General features: G+C 41.3%; 1 protein-coding gene across 1 annotated transcript in view; it reads left to right on the forward strand.

Annotated features, from left to right (window-relative positions):
- Nucleotides 1-504: 504 nt before the first annotated feature.
- The window catches only part of MTCL3 (MTCL family member 3), a 34,043-nt gene continuing 17,208 nt past the window's right edge, over nucleotides 505-17,339 (forward strand). Inside the window, exons 1-3 of the mRNA XM_037045787.1 lie at nucleotides 505-1,696; nucleotides 2,132-2,356; nucleotides 4,349-4,507. Of these exons, the coding sequence (XP_036901682.1) occupies nucleotides 599-1,696; nucleotides 2,132-2,356; nucleotides 4,349-4,507 (1,482 nt within the window). The 5' untranslated portion in view covers nucleotides 505-598. The remainder of the gene's footprint in view (nucleotides 1,697-2,131; nucleotides 2,357-4,348; nucleotides 4,508-17,339) is intronic.

The following is a 17,339-nucleotide window of genomic DNA, read 5'->3' on the forward strand; positions in this document are numbered from 1 at the left end:
AGGAACCTTCATAACCCCTTTTCTGTAACTGACACTGAGAATATTAAAAAAGACTCTCTCCACTAAACTATGCTTTAAATTCCAGATTTGAGGTGAGAAAAAACATAGTTGAAAAATCAAGGTATTGACAACTATAGCATGTGATTATCTCCTTTTTCTCTGATGCTTCTTCTTGACTTTATCCTTTTTTTATAATCTTCCCTCCACTAAATTCTTTTCTGACTCTGTATCTCATATGTCTTATCCTTCAGAATGTTAGGTTCAGCTACTTTCACTCATCATTTTATTGAAGTGGAGTGGGTTGGAGAGAGCGCCTCCCCCGGCAAAAGGAGAACTGACAATTCCGCATCTTCCTCCAGTCCAGGCTTCAATTAAGCGCCTTTCAAATCTCATCATTTTCTAGGGTTTTTCTTGCATAACAAAATTCATCCTTTGCTCTGTAACAATGCAGACGTGCTGTATATGTTTTTGTTGTTGTTTTGTTTATTTTTGTTCCAGATTGGAAAAGAAGTTTGGTGGCAGTGAGGAGGAAAGAGAATGATCTGGTAATGGACCATTCTAAATCACATCCGGTAGATCAGATCCTTCCTAGACAGCCATGAGTCAGCCACCGACCGGGGGCGCTGCCCCTGCCACAGTCGCAGCTCCTGCCGCCACCGCTGCCACTGAGGCTCGTCTGCACCCGGAGGGCAGCAGCAGAAAGCAGCAGCGTGCTCAATCACCAGCCAGACTGAGGGACAATTCTGTCCGACAGACAACCACGGCCACTAGGTCCCCAGTGGGGGCAGGCACTAAACTCAATTCTGTGCGGCAGCAGCAGTTGCAGCAGCAGCAGCAACAGCAGCAGCAAGGCAATAAGACCGGGGGCCGTGGGGTGACTCCGGCCGCCACCCGAGGAAGCGCAGGCGGGGCAGAGAAGGCGGCGCCGCCCGCTCCCAAAGGGGCCGTGTCGGGAGCTGTCCAGCCCGCGGCCGGTGCTGAAGCGGCCCCCGCGGCGACCCTGGCTCCGGTGGTGGGCAGGAGGCCTGGCCCGACCGAGGAGCAGCCCCGGGAGCTAGAGCCAGTGTCCTCTAAACTCGGGGAACCCCCTCCACTCGGGGAAGGAGGAGGAGGGGCTGGGGAAGGAGGAGGAGCCGGCGGCGGCTCCGGGGAAAGGGAGGGGGGCGTTCCGCCGCCGCCCAGGGGCTGGCGAGGGAAAAGCGGGCGCGCTCCGCAGAGAGGCGGCGGCGGTGGGGAGGGGGCCTCCCCTTCGCCATCCTCCTCGGCGGTCAGAACCCCGGGCCCCGGCAGCAGGAACTCCGGAAGTGGCGTTGTGGGGGGCAGCAGCAGTGGGGGAGGGAGCTACTGGAAGGAAGGATGTCTGCAGTCTGAGCTCATCCAGTTCCACCTCAAGAAAGAGCGGGCGGCAGCTGCGGCGGCCGCGGCTCACACTCACTCTAAGAACGGCGGCGGCGGCAGCCGCAGCTCGCCGGTCTCTGGCGCCCCCGCCATTGGCGAATCTCTTGCAGTCCCTTCCTCCTCCCCGATGGCGGCGGCAGCGGAGGGCCCCCAGCAGAGCGCAGAGGGCGGCGCGGGCGGCGGGGGCATGCAGGCGGCGGCGCCCCCTCCGTCGCAGCCGCACCCGCAGCAGCTCCAGGAGCAAGAAGAAATGCAGGAGGAGATGGAGAAGCTTCGAGAGGAAAACGAGACGCTCAAGGTGAGGAGGGTGGGGGGGACCCGGGAGGGGGAGGGGCAGTGGCAGTGTGGGCCCGGTAGGACTAGGGCGTGTCGCGGCCATGCGAGGCTGCTAACCTGTTAGGGGGCCTCGGAGGGGGAGGAGAACAGGAAATGAGGGGAGGGGGCTCCTAGCCCTTTTCCGCCTTTAGGACGGCGCGAGGTTGGTAGCGTTAGGTTCTCCTGTAAATCTAAATCTGGACCTTCCTTTTTCTATCGTGGCTTGCCCACGTTTTCATGGAAAGAGCTAGATAGAGCAGGAGCGCGAAAGAAGGCCTAAGGAGGGCCTGTTTTTCCCCCTATTTTCTCCGTGTCACGTTTGCCTCCTGGAGGATTTGGAGTTGAGATGGGGTGTGCACGGTGTATGTCAGAGGGGTGGGGGGCGAGGCTGATTTTGCCCCTCGGCCTGTCACCCCAGAACGAGATTGACGAGCTAAGGACCGAGATGGACGAGATGAGGGACACTTTCTTCGAGGAAGATGCCTGTCAACTGCAGGAAATGCGCCACGAGTTGGAGAGAGCCAACAAAAACTGCCGGATCCTGCAGTACCGCCTCCGCAAAGCCGAGCGCAAAAGGCTCCGCTACGCGCAGACCGGCGAAATCGACGGGGAGCTTCTGCGCAGCCTGGAGCAGGACCTCAAGGTCTGCGGCGCCGGGGCCGGGGGGCGCGGCAGGGGAGGCAGATGGGGCTCAGGTCAGGGCTCTTTGCTCTTGTCCAGGGATGACGGGCAAAGAGCTTTAGCGACACGGAGCTTCGTAGCTCTGACCACAAATGTCAGTCCTGGAGGAAGAAGGCGAAGGGCAGGCCGGTGGATCTCTAGAGTGAATGTGTCAGCCAGCTCTGTAGCCCCTCCTGGCAGTCACGGGGGCTCTAACGGAGGTGGTGGGAAGAGGGCGCCTCCCTTCCTGGTGGAATCAAGGGTGTGGCAGTGCACAGGCTTTGGCCTTAGTCTGACCTCTAGAATCCACCTGGTCTTCCAAGTGAAGGCCAGGTAGAATCAGGCACTCCAGAGCTCTGCTACGAAGACTCCTCCAGCACAGTGCAAGCCCTGAATAGGAACAGCACTGGGAAGGTAGAAGTTGAGGTTTCTCCCCACAAGTCGCCACCCCCTGTCTTACAGGAACCCTTAGTGGTTGTGCTTACCGCTTCCGTAACTCCCAGACAGGAAAACTATGCAACTTAAGACCCCTTTTGGAAGTACAGGGAGAGTGAAATAAATAAAAGGAACACTTCACGGTCTTTTTGTTTAATGCAAAGTTAGTTCTTCAGAATCCCCCAATGGAGAATTTCAACTTTGAAATGCCTTTTTAAGCAGGAGGGGTCTGTCTGTTTAACTCAGTTTGACTGTAAGTCAGGTGTTGTCTTCATGGCCTTGGACAACCAAAAACATATATAATTTTAATTGCATTTAACTTCGAGGTAGAAAAATCAAATGTAATTATCCTATATTTGTTTTAAAGGAAGCAATGAGAAAACATATTATGAAAAGTGATGCACTATTTCTTCTTTTCTTCTTCTTTTTAAAGATTTTATTCATCTTTAGAGGGGAAGGGAAGGAGAGAGGGAGAGAAATATCCATGTATGTTTGCCTCTTGTGCATCCTCTGCTGGGAACTGGCCTGCAACCCAGGAATGTGCCCTGACTGGGAATCGAACTGCGATCCTTTGGTTCGCAGGCTCGTGCTCAACTCACTGAGCTACACCAGCTAGGGCTCTTTTTTTCTTCTTCTTTTTTTAACCTTTATTTAGTACTCATTAAGCACCGGGCATTATGGCAAGCATTGTTACATATATTATTTTCTCATTTATTTCCCAAGGGAAAAAAACCCTATGAAATAGGGATTATTAATAGCATCATTTAACAGGTGCTTAAATGGAACCTTTTACTGGGGTTAGGTGCCCAGCCTCCACCCAGCCCTGTAACTTGGCTAGTAAGTAGCTAGGCTAGCTCCTCATCCAGTCTAAAAAATATACCCTGTGTCTTGAGCCACTACCCAAGACTGGTCTACTTTTCCAAACCCTAAAATTTCCAGGATAATCTCAGAACAAGGGACAGAAATGCAGTTATTTTATTATTATTATTTTTAAAGTTAACCTCAAGGACTAAAACAAAGTGGTTCCTAAAACAAAGTACCTGGAAGCCCAGGATCAAAATTCATGCCCCACACCCCACTTGTGAAAATTTTGTTTTCTGGTCTTTAAAATGGGCGGCGATAATAGAAATGTCATCCTCATAGAATTAGAGAAGATATGTGAAATATCTCTATGCATGATAAAGCACAATTGAACATTTATTCCATAGCATAGTGTAGAGGTTAAGGGAACAGGGTTGAGAGCCAGGCTACCTGGCCACGTGTCAGCTCTATGACCTTGAATGTATTACTTCACGTCTCTGATGCTCAGTTTTTCCATCTATAAAATAAGAATAATAACCATACCTACTTCGTGGGGTTTTTGTGAGGGTTAAATGGTTTATGTATATCAACGGCTTGTATGTAAAGCATCGGGAATGATGCCTGCATATCAAATACTATGCAAGTGTTGGCTTTCATTACTTTTAGTGTAAATGTAACTGTAGCTGACATGTTTTGTTGTCTTTAGTTATATTTTATTGTTACAAACATTTTAATTTAGGTTGCAAAGGACGTATCTGTGAGACTTCACCATGAATTAGAAAATGTGGAAGAAAAGAGAACCACAACAGAAGATGAAAATGAGAAACTGAGGCAGCAGCTTATAGAAGTCGAGATTGCAAAGCAGGCTTTACAGAATGAATTGGAAAAAATGAAGGAGGTTAGTATTCAAGTATCTCATGGTGTGGTAATTATTTCTATCTCTTCAGAAAAGAATTCCAAGGACTAACATTAGTGTTAAAGTAATTTTATTTTTTCTTGATTATAAGACAGTTTGTTGTTCTCATCTAATATAGTAACAGATTAGGTGAGTTTGTTCTAAAAAATGAGAATTTGACTTTAGCCCTACCTCTAATTTGACATATATGAAACGTGAATAATGTTTCATCCTGTGTATTCTAAATGTATAAAAATAAATTAAGTCCATATACCAAACGAAAAGGGAGTCAAGCATATGAAAGAATAAGCCTTGTTTAAACAGAGAGGAAGAACTAGTTCTTTGATGTTAATAATGAGTTCATAGAACCACGGACTTTTAGGATGAAAAAGGCCATAAAGTCCACTTAACATAATCTAATCGTTGCCCAAATCCTTCTTAGAACAAATGGTCTAGTGCTTAGAACATCACCAGCGACTAACCCTTGGAAGGTGTCCTGCAGCAGCAATTTCTCTCATAGCATGCCTCCTCTTAAAGGTTTTCTTTGTTCTGGGTTGAAACGTATTTAAATGACGCTTGGACTAAGTTATCTTAGTTCTACCCTTTAGGGTAGAAGAGTCATCTATATCAGCTATTTCAAGACTCCTACCATGTTTCCCCAAATCTTAACAAAAGCAGTGTCAGAGAAAATAATTGGAAGTGAAAAGAAACAGAAAAGATTTATTAAGAAATAATTAGCTTTGCAGTAAGTAAGAACTTGAATTAAAATAGTAAAATAACATTTTTTAGAACTGCCTGAGAGTGTTTAGGTACAACTTGTGAAAACCATTGAGAATTACCAAATTACGTAAGTGGTCCTCTCAACATTTTCTTTGCTTAAATATGCAGATTTGAAATGAAAATCTTAATCTTTCCATGGACTAATTTAATATTGCAGTTTTCCATTTGCTGTGCTTATCTCAAAATGGTGTAAAATTATATCTACTATGTAACAGTGAAATTACCAATAGTCTGATTAAGAATATGTGTTATAACTGTTTCAGAGGGGTAAACTCTTTTGTGGTCTAAGTTTCTGCTTATTATTATGCTAACTTGACTTGCAGTAGATTTAACACATTTTAATAATATGTAATTAGTGACTAATACCCAAGGGTGGCTGTAGGCTACAGTAGAAAAATCTCGAAGACTGTGACCATCTCTTCTGGTAACTAAGTGGTGACTCAGAGTCCTCTAACTTCTACTTGCTTCTGTTTATTCAGTTGTAAAATGTTGTTTTTGAGGATTCTCAGCATCTCTTACGGTGATCATAGATGTTATTGTGAAATCCAGGACATTACCATTAAAAAGAAGCATAGATTTTTTTCTAAAGTTGAGATCAAATATGCAATTGAATAGACATAAGTATGTGTTTCTTCAACAGTAGCGTACAGTTAAAATTTGTCAAAAATTGAAAGTTTAGTTTCCAGGAAAATAATAAAGTAGGTAGCTAGGGTTGCTGCAACGAAGTAGCACAAACTGGGCAGCTTAAACAATAGAAATCTTGTTTTCTCACAATTCTGGTGTCAAGAAGTCCAAAATGAAGGTTACTGATGGGTTGACTCCTATGAGGGCTATATAGGGAAGGTCAAGTCCAAGTCTTTTTTTTCTTTTGGCTTGTTTGATTACTGTCTTCACATTCACACGGCATTCTCCCTGTACCTATCAGTGTCCAAATTTTCCCTTCTTATAAGGACACTAGTCATATTAGGTTAGAGCGCACTCTGATGACCTTGTAGCTGGATTGCCTCCGCAAAGACCCCATCTTCAAAGAAGGTCACATTCTGAGATACTTAGGATTAGGACTTCAAAATACAAATTGTGGGGACACAATTCAACCCTAGAACAGTAGCTACCAAATACCAGCTTATGGGCAAGCAAAGAGAAAGTTCATTGTCAGTTCCACTCAGCTTCATTCCATGTTCATACCAAACTTGCCTTCTCTCATGTTCTTTGTTTATACAATTAAAACTATTCAAGTCAAAACAAACTTTATTTGTTTACCAAGGGTAAAAGAGAAACACCTCATGATTTGGTACCATGTGAATGTTTTTCAGGTTGGTGTCTAGAACCCTGGATATAAGAACAGCATTAGGACTTTCTGATTTTCATCATATGTCTGGGAAAGAGGAAAATGCTTATAAACGGCTGTTCACTAGCCAGACAGACGGGGCTGCTCCCATCTTAAAATAAAATTGAAAATAATCTGGCTACTGGGAAGAAGGTCTGGAACCTGGGAATGTCCTCAGGAGAATCATTATAAAGATGCGCTACTTTGATTCTTTTCCTCCCACACTTCCGTATGACAGTTTTCTCCTTCAGAGTTCTAACTCTGAATTGGGAAAACACTCTTGTAGCACCAAGTAGTGTGGGTGTGTATGTTCACACCAGAGAAGCAATTTGCACTCTTCTTGGAATTATAAAAGCAAAATTCAAATCCCTGGTTAGAGATTACAATAGTAAAACTACAAGAAATTTAGGAACAGGTATGCAGCATATCTTCTTCTAAGGGAACCTTTTATTTAAAAAATAGCTTCTGAAATAACATTTACAGTTTGGGAATATAGGGGTGCAGACATAGAACTAGAGCAGAAGGGCAAGAGAGGGGAAGATAGAGATTTGAGGGATTCTAAATGTAATGTAGGGGAAATGAAAAATATTCTGGTAAGAAAGTTCCATAATCATTCATATAAAATTGACCTTTATAGTGTTCAGAAAGTCAGAAATAGAAAAAGTAGCTTCAAAGTATGTTCGGAAATCAGAAATGTTTCATTTACATAACTTTTTTTTGTAATGGTGATTTTGTTGCCCTCTGTGAGCATAAATACTAAAACTGAGCTGCGGTGGTAACTGGCTCACTTTGTAGGAGCTGTGAGTTTGAAGACTGACTTGTCTCTGTATAATTGCAACAGCTTCAGTTAACCATCTGCTTCACTGGTTGTAAAATGAAAACATTCATGTCCTCGGCGAGTGCTAACCACACAACTGTCATCCCTTTGTGTCATTCTACCAGTGGAGAAAATAGAAGCAGGCCAAGCTTTCAGTTATGAAAAGAAGACACTAGTTATGGAGTAAAATCATAAAATATGAAATAGAAAATACTAGAGAGAAATAACCCTCCAACTCCCAGATCCTAGTTTCTTGTCTGCAGCCCTGTAGATGTTGGACAGCATAACTGGGACCCATAGCCCGTCAGTTGGAGTTTGGAAACCATTTGCCAAATGTTTAACTGGCTTCAAGGGTGTTGACCAATTGCTCTCAGGGCTGGTGACTGTGCAAAGTTCTGTGCATCTGCTCACATCCATCTGCTTACCTTCTTCCCCTGAGAGGATGAATTAGGCCCTCGGGGGTAAGAAAAGTTGAGTTAGAGGCCGGATGGAGACAATTAGTTAAGTTTACTACAGTGCGTTGCTTGTATTGAAGTAACTGATGTTCTGCCAATACCAAACGAGGGAGCTCTTTAAATGCTGCTTTGGAATCTTAACAGCATTCTCACTCCAATTATAAAACACTGATCACCACTAGCAGTGTGTTTTCTTGCAGTAGAAAAAATGCCTTTACCTTTATGTAACCTGGGGAAAATGATGGCCTATCATTCAACATCACAAAAAATTATAAAGAAAATTATCTGATGGAAACTACGACCAGTGCTTTGAATTTGAGGACAGGTTAATGCACAAATAACATAAAGTGAGGGTCTGTGAAGGGTGAGTCTTTGCTTTGTTTAATTGAGTGTTCATGCCCTTTGTGAAGTCCTGCTGCTGTAGGGAAACCTTTGTTTTCAGAGCTTTGGAACTCTTGTGTTCTTCAGGAGGCGGGGTCTTCTCACATCCCCTTTAAGGTCTGGTGCTTGCAGAAATGTCAATAACATCCATTTGAAAAAATGAATAACCAACAGGGGACCTTTGAAAATAGAGAATTGAGTAACTCAGATGTTGCTAGTTGTTTGTTAGATCTCTTGCATTTCGGAATCTGCACTCTGTGTCCTCTCATCCCTCTCTGGCCCACAAGAGTCGTAAAAGAAAATGAGTCTTAACTTTTCCTGCTCTTTGCTCTAGAGGGGTCTTAACTGGCCTACGACAATAGCACCAGATATCTTGGGGCTTTTATTTTCTGTGAATTTGGTTATATCTTCTATCTGTTACAATGAACTTTCATTCTAGAACCAAAAAATAATTAATGCTATAAATTTCTGTCTCTGGGTTTTTGTGTTTTGGAGGGCCTCTGCTATAGAGAGTATATCTATACCCAGACTCCCTTTGTAGACAGAACACAAACAAATGCTTGCCCTGCATGATTATAATAACCTATTTATTTTCATACATAAAATAAAGAACTGCTTGTAACTATACTTGCTTTTGACCGCACATGTTGGTCTAATTTGTATAGTGCAAAGGAGAAACGCTGAGTGATGAATTAGCAAGAGAAGCAGCCCAAGAGACAGTTTTAATGAACAACATTTTTGGTGTTTTAAATATTTCCCCTTAGTTGTGGTAGTTTCCTTATAATTTGAAAAAAATGAAACAGTCATTGACATTTTTTAATGAAATTGCCATAGTATTTTTAAAAGCATCAAACACTACTACTTAAGTCATATCTTCTCAGACAGGGGTCCCTGGTTCTGAGTCTGTTAGGAACCAGGCCACACAGCAGGAGGTAAGCTTGAAAGTAATGACCTTGAATCATCCTGAAACCAGCCCCCTTCAGCCCCGTCTGTGGAAAAATTGTCTTCCACGAAACCAGTCCCTGGTGCCAAAAAGGTTGGGGACTGCTGTTCTCAGAGACAATAGTTTCTTGAATAACATAGGCAAGTAAATGGAAATTAAAAACAAGGAATAGTGTGCCAGGTAAGCACAGACAGGCTTGTCTTCCAGGAGGTCACCCCACATTTTTAAAGATGCACTTACTTAAGAATTATAAATGTTGCAACGGCATATGTAGTCACATGTACTGTGAAGTGATTCCCAAGACTCAGTCTTGGGTAAGTGGCTCTTTTACTGATATGCCAAGTCCCCAGGAAAGCAAAGGACAGTAGTACATAGATCAGAAGGAGCCTGTTGGTGGATTGTTTTTTGAAGCATATTGAACTTTTATTATAAACCTTAAATTTCTGCATTTTTAAACATAAAATGTCAACATAACTCACCCTACATAAGTGATTAGATCCCAGTTCCCTTTTTAGTGGAAGTTTGGAACTTTTTGAAATAGTAAGACACTGTAAAAATAAAGATTTTGCCTGGTTAAGCAACTCCTATTGAGTTGCAGTTCCCAGTTGAAATATCCATTGATCTTGATGTTTGCAAGCATCATGGGCTTTATAAAAATTGTCTAACCGGTGTATGTTGAAATGTTGGCTGAATTTGTTGAGAAACCATTCATGGGAGTTAAGTCTCCAGCCCTGGGCTCTCTCGGTTTAACTGAGGGTCTGGAGCTAGGCTGAACACGTGCACAGCTTATCTGTGTTTAAATTTCTGCACGGAAATATATTACTTAAACAGTTGTTGACATCTTTTACTTCTCTATCTAACCTATCTTAAAAAGGGATGTAAAATGGTTCACAATAAATCATAAACATTGAGATAATGGTTTAAAAATTAGGTCAAGTAAAAATTCTAGGAAGGTGAAGGCAAACTTGACCCAAAGGAGAAACATTATTATGAATAGCTCTGAGTTTAGTAGCAATCAAGGCAGGGAGAGAGATGCTGAAAAAAAGAAAGTCTCTCCTAGCTGTGACCAGATATAAGGAGACCTCTGAGCTTCTTTGAGGCCTCCTGAGCAACCATGAAGAAAATCAATTATAGTACAGTAAAACGTTGACAATTATATGAACAGACTCTATTTACATGGCAACCAAGGGATGGATGAGCCTCTAAACATTGTCAGTTCTCATCTATGTAATCAAAATATTAGGAATTAAAATTTTTGCAGAATGTTAAAAACTAGGGCATTTTGTCAGTAGTGTGAATTTGAGTGCGGTTTCTTGGAATGGTCATGTATCATGGAGTCTGGAAACTGGCTTTGAAGACTCAACACTCATTCCCTGTGACATTGAGGAAGTAACATTAAATTTATTGCCCTTGGTTTCTTTATTCATAAATGTGATAGTTAAACTGACTGCTCTCTGAGGCTCCTGTAAAAATGTCATTTTTTTGTTTACTTTGTCAGTTACCTATCTCTGTGCTCCCTAAAACTTTTATTCACAGCCAGGTATGCCATTTCATTTCATTATTACTGTTTTATCACTGCAAGTATTTTTTAACTTATTCAATCAACAGATATTTAGTGCACAGCAATTTATTACCTGCTGCAGTATGCCGGCCATAGATGCCACAGAGGATGCAGAGAGAGGTAGCAGAACGCTGCCTTAAAGTGAGTTTGCATTCTCTGGGGACTCTGCTGGACGGTTTTGAACCACAGAGGCTAAGACCTGCAGTGCTTCTGGTTGTGGCTACTGCTCAGCCTTCAGGGCCTGGCTCAGTGAAAAAATCAGGACTGAAGACTCCGTGTGCTGGGCTGAGAGCAAGTGGAGCTTCTGAATAATCTGAGCCACACTTCGGATGTAGCATTAGCTCCCCCACCCCAGGAGACCTCAGGGTAACCAAATAAGTCATCTTCTTTTCCAATTATAAGTAAACCAGATTATGGAATGGTGGCACCTAGACATTCTGATATGTGCAGAAAGTGTCTGAAGTGATCCCTGTAGTTCTTTGGGGTGAATTCCACCCCTGGATGACTGACTGCCAGACCCTCACTATGGGGGGAGGTGTGGCACCTGAGTTAATGATTACTGGTTATCGGTTAAACATCAGAACATTTGTATTTTGTTGTTAGTGAAGTTTAATTTATTTTCATCCCCTTATCACTTCCCTGATGTTTTTTTTTTTTTTTTTGAAGGTAAAAGGCTTTACAAGAGCACAAGAATCTCTTAGGGGTTACTTGTCCTTGCAAATTACTTGTTAATTACTCCCCTTTTGTGTGTAAGACAGACAAAAGCCCCCATTTACCAACCCATTGATAGTTTTTCCTTAAGGGACTCAGGATAGCACTGGGATGGTGCCTTTAGGCTTTGGGGCTGTAATGAACTATTCTCTACCACTCCCCTCTACCCTGGCCACCCTCAGCTGCTTGAGAAGGTCCTCGCCCTCAGAAGTGGCAGAAAATGGCTTTGGCCCTCTGTCTCAGCTTTTTCCTTGAGGCTAACACCCCAAAACTTTGATCTGACTTTATTTTAGCCAACTTTTAAAGCAAATATTTATTGAGTGTGTGTGTGTTTGGACAGTATATATAAAGGATAAACAGTCAATGTCAGCATGAGAAAAGTCTTTGACCTTAAGTTAACTTTTTTGCTAGAAAAGACAGCCTTGTTCAGGTTGTATTTTGACAGCAGTTACACATATGCATCGCTGCACCGAGTACTTTGATACACATTACCTCAGGAGAATAAGCTCTATGAGGACAGGGCCATACCTGTGTGATCACTGGGGCACTCTCAACATCCAGTTCTATGTCTGGGACACAGTAATTAGACTACATTCTTCTGTAATACTGTAAGAACTGCTATTCACATTTCATTTGCACACACTCCCCTGCCCTTCTGCCCTGAAGTCCCTGAGAGTAAGGACTGAGTCTTATTCATCATTGTGTCCACAACAACCACGGTTGTTGATCCAAAGCTGATACACAGTAAATAATTTTGGATGAGAGAGTGAGTGGAAATTAAGATAGGTGTTTCAGGCCGCCTTTTGCAGAGAACAAGAAACATGACTCAGCACCAGGCCTCTTTCCATGGTGCTTTGTGTAGCACAGACAAAATGAGAGGGAAGCTGATGTGGAATTCGCCCTGCTTCTGGAACCAGAGGTCTCCTGAGACTTTGCTCCCTCCTCCCTCCTCCACCTTGCTTCTCTCAAACCCTAGTTACTCACCAGAAGCAACAAGGTCTTCCCTGCATCAAGCTCTTAAAGGCTTTTCGGGAAGGGAAATGAAGATAGGAATTCAAGAACAAGAGGACGATTCTGCCACCCCAGTACCCACTCTACAGTTTAATTTCTGTGTGCTTTGCTGAGAAAATGTGAAATGCGTATTTAGACAACAGGAGAAGCCTGCAGATGCTGTCACTCCCAAAGGCTATTCAACTAAATCTGCTTTAAATCTTCAGTGTTTGGGATAGTCAATGCAGCAGTTAATTTCACTGAAGAGATATGGAAAATTACCCCAGGGCTTCAGTTGCTTGATAATCATGTGCTAAGTAAGTGCTAATTAGAAGCCAGGCACTGTGCCAGCTTCTTTATGTATAATTATTTTGTTAATAGCTTCATTTTAGAGATGAACATTGGAGCCTCGGAAAGGTTAATATCAGGAGTAACAGTCTGGGTCCGCAACCATCTGTCTGCCTCCAAGCCCGCAGTCTCCACTGACCAGTCCATCACAACCTCCTTACTGAGGCTGCCGCTTCCCCGACCACTTCCATGTTCCTCTTGACCCACAAATGGCCTGCCCTCATTAGGGACCTCAGAGTTCTGAGAATCCCCAAGTTCTGTACCTCTAGCACATGTGTAGGGAATGCTCTGAGCAAGCAGTGCCAGAAGACTGCCAAGGTGCCCATAGGGAAAAGCTATTTTATCTCACAGAGAGAGACTCTTTGGAAACAATGACAACAAAATACCTAGAAACATAGGGCTGGAAAAACTTGTTCAGGCCTGTTGATCGTGTCCCCTATTCTTTATAGATTTAGTAACCTGTGTTATCTCAGATAGGTCACTTAATAGTTGACTTTCTATTTAATCACCTCCTAGAGGAAAGTATTTTTTTATGCAGTCTATTTGCTATGAAAGTGCTTTGTAAACTGTAAGGAACCATGTGGACATCAAATGTCTTTGTTACCACAGCACTCTGGAGGAGCTGATTGAAACGTCACTCCTAGGAAGAATTTTTAAGTCCGTGAGATTGAAATTTCGTCTATATAGGACTCCAATTCTTTTATACAGGCCTTTGAAACACTTTCGCTCTCTTTTTCCATGAGTGTCTACTGCTACCTGAGGCTCCCCTTTTACATTTTTCACTGTAAGTCCATTGTAACTTGTTCCACTTTCCCTAGTACCTCTTCCCTGAGGCATGTCCCTGGTTCTTACTGTTCCCCCACCATCAGCATCAGCTCATATTTGCTCCTGTTTGGGGCTGGGGAGGTACAGACGCTGCAGCTGCACTCTCTGCCTTTGCTTTCATCAGCCGGGCTGGCAGTTCCAATTTGTCTGGATAAATGTGTCTCTTCTACGTTTGCTGCCCTGTAAACGTTCTTGAATATTTTAGCAGAGAGAGGAAGGCTAATGTATTCAAGCACAATATACTTTAGATTGTTTTGTAGCTTTCATTGAGTCCACACCTAAATTTGATGCTTTCTGATTTTAAGAACCATTTTAAGAACCATTTTATTTCAATTTAATTCACATGCAGAGGCTGTTATACACGCCAAAACTATCAATAAAAGCTTGGGCAACAGACGAGTTGTTGAGAAGATATGATTGCTGTCTTGTCCGAGGAGCTCATCTTTAGCTCCTTTGAAAACAATGTGTTCGGTTCCTTTGTTCTCTAACATTGTGTTTCATATGAGTAAACGTAACATTCAATTTCACTGTATTTTAGGAAGTATTTTCCAAATTGAAGATTCATTTGTATCTTGAAGATTTTGGATTTTATTTCATTTTAATGGAAATACAGCCGCTTATTTGATATCTCTGTTCAAATTCCATTTTTACATTTTAGGGTCAGTTTAACTGATCTTTATCCAGATGGTAAATGATATTCGAAGATGACATTTAAAGATGCCATTTAGTTTCTCTCCTGACATTTTCCATTTTATACTTATATGGTACACCTAATGGGACAATTTATATTCAGCATGATTCAACTCAAAAGCACTTCAGATAAAAAATTCAAACTATTTTACATTCACTTACCGACTAGCTAAATTATTTCCAGTTTTTGTAGCCAATAAATCACATCGGTAAGTGGTTAATAAATTGAAGTACATTATTTTTTTCCTTCACAAAGTAGTGTTCTTACTATTGCATTGGCCAAGAACCCTGAATAATAGTAGAAATAATTAGAAAACAATTGATTACTGTATTTAAGTGCAGTGAGCTACTAATATGTTGGTATGTGATTGTATCCACTGCTTACTTGTCCATGGAGGAAGAAATTTTATAAACCTTTCTCAGCTGGTTTCACAGGGCAGCCATCTGTGTGAATTTGGGAATGTATTGTCTTTCAAGGATGAAATACAGCTATTGGATTCGTTTGTTTAAAGGTGTGGCTATATTTAAATTAGAATATGTTCTGCAGTGATTTGGAACATAGTTATCTTATTTTTAAGTCCAGTAGTGTTGACTTTAAGTTCTTTTTTGTTGTAATACATGTACAATTCTCAATTTTCCCAATTACTAAAATCAAGAATAAAACAAGGAATTATAAATTCTTTTGGTTAGTCCAATTTTTTGGATTACTTTCTGGTCTTTGTTAATTTAACATGAAATTATAGACTAAGATTGTTAGTATTAAATTACTTATTGTTACAGTATATAACAATTCTTTCAACTTAAAGAATATGTTTTGCCTCATATGTAATTATATAGTCCTATAAACAATTCTGTATATTTAAACACTTTTAATACTTATTGTCAGTGATTTTAAACACATTAATGTTCTTGACTTTTTTTCAGGAAAAATTTGTATATACTATTTGAGCCTTTGCACTTTCGAAAATAGCATTTGACTTTACACAGGAATGGCAGAATGGAATTATTGAGTCGAAATTTTTCTTTTCTCATTATATCTTTTTGTCCCATTAGCTTCTAGTATTTCTTTTACAGTGGAGAAGTGTGAGATCAGTCTGACTTTGATTCCTTTGTATGCCAAATTATTTTCTCTTTATATATTTATGGGTATTTTCATCACCCTTTGTATCATTCTGGGTCCTTCAGTAGGAAATAAAATTTACCCTAGATGGATTAAGTGGGTAGGTTTACTCACAGTGAGTGGGCAGGATTAAGGGAACGTACTATTAATTTCGGCTGGTGAGACCTTCAGAGATGACCTCCACTCGGAAACCATCTTCCACCTCAGAGGAAGACACTGCTGTGGCGATAGAGTTACAGGGGCCAGTGAAAGCTGGAGCTGGGGAAGAAGGTCCAGCCAGCAGCAGTTTCTCCTGGAGAGGTCTTAGCTGCTAAGATACGGTGTTGAAAAGTGAGGAAGCGAGGAGGAGAAATATCCTGAACTATCTTTTCTCCTACCCTTCACCTCATAGTAGTTCCATCATTGCCTTCTATTGGCCAAACCCAACTGGAAGACAACTAGTAAGGGAGGGAGGCTGGGTCAAACAGTACGCAGGGATCAGCCCGCTGAAGCCCACAGCCAAGCAGAGCAAGAGTGCATTCGGATAGCTAAAGGAGAATAACCAGTTCAAAGATATTGCCACGACGTGCGTAGGTGTTGGTCTTTGTTCATATATGTCCAGAACACATAGATCCTTTATATGAGAATCCACATTTATATGGTCAGAGGAGCTTTCTTGTAGCATAGGCTTGATAATCACATGCTCTATTTTTCTATCTAGGATTTTCTTCACTTTGTACTACTTAACTGCTGTAATCTCATCCTTTAGCCTTCCTGGCATCCTTACACCTGTGTCTTTAGACAATTTCTTGTTTGTTCTCAGAATCATTGAAATAATTTTCTGTTATGTCCGTCATGCCCTTTAAAGACTCCAGTGCAAAATTTAATTCTTGCATTGAATATTAGTGTCCTTTGTGAGTTTTCTCATTTCCAGCAGTTCTCTGTTCTTCAGAGCTTAGTTTCCTCCACGACTCCCTATTTTTAGTTAATAGCAACCACATTTACAATTTTATTGAGAATACAATATTTTTTTAAAACTGCCTTTTGTTTTCCAGAGTCAATAATTTGTGGACATATATTTTTATTTTTTCCTTTCTCTTTAGCTGACTACTTCTTTTTATTGACCAAAACATTTTAAAACTTTATTGAAGTATAATTTACATAGCATAAATTCAGTTGTGTTAAATGTACAACTTAGTGGTTTCTAGTAAATATACTGTTGTGTAACCTTCTCCACAGTAAAATTTTAGAAGATTTCTATTATTTCAAAAAGATGCCTGGGGCCCATTTGTAGTCACCTTCTGTTCTCATCTCTAGCCCCAGCCAAGCACCTATCATTTTCTGAATCTATAGCTTTGTATGTCTGCATATTTCACACAATTACAGTCATACAATATGTTTCCTTTTGCATTTGGCCTCATTCAGTTCGCCAGTGTTTGATCATCCCAGCTGTACCATGTATCAGTACTTTACTCCTTTTTGCTTTGAAGTAATATTTGATTGTATGGACGTGTCTCATTTTGTCTATTTATCAGTCAATGAGCTTTGGATTTTTTATTTCTGTGAGTAATGCTCTTATGAACACATTGTGTGTGAACACATTTTCATTTTTTTGAGAAAAGAAATTCTACATCTAAGAGTAGGATTTATGGGTCGTACAGTGAATTTATGTTTAACTTTTTAAAGAAACTGCCAAACTGTTTCCAAAAGTGGTTCCACTATTTTACATTCTCACCAGCAGTGGATAAGGGCTCCAATTTACTAACATCCTTGCCAACATTTTTTTATTATATTTACTCTATTGAGTATAAGCGGTACATCATTGTGGTAATTTGTTTTTCTCTAATATTGTTGAATGTTTTTAATGTGTCTATTCTTCATTTATAGATTTTCGATGCAATATCTATT

Source organism: Sturnira hondurensis, unplaced genomic scaffold (assembly GCF_014824575.4).
Source record: "Sturnira hondurensis isolate 20B ecotype Veracruz unplaced genomic scaffold, ASM1482457v3 Scaffold0004474, whole genome shotgun sequence".
In the NCBI taxonomy this organism is placed as follows: domain Eukaryota; kingdom Metazoa; phylum Chordata; class Mammalia; order Chiroptera; family Phyllostomidae; genus Sturnira; species Sturnira hondurensis.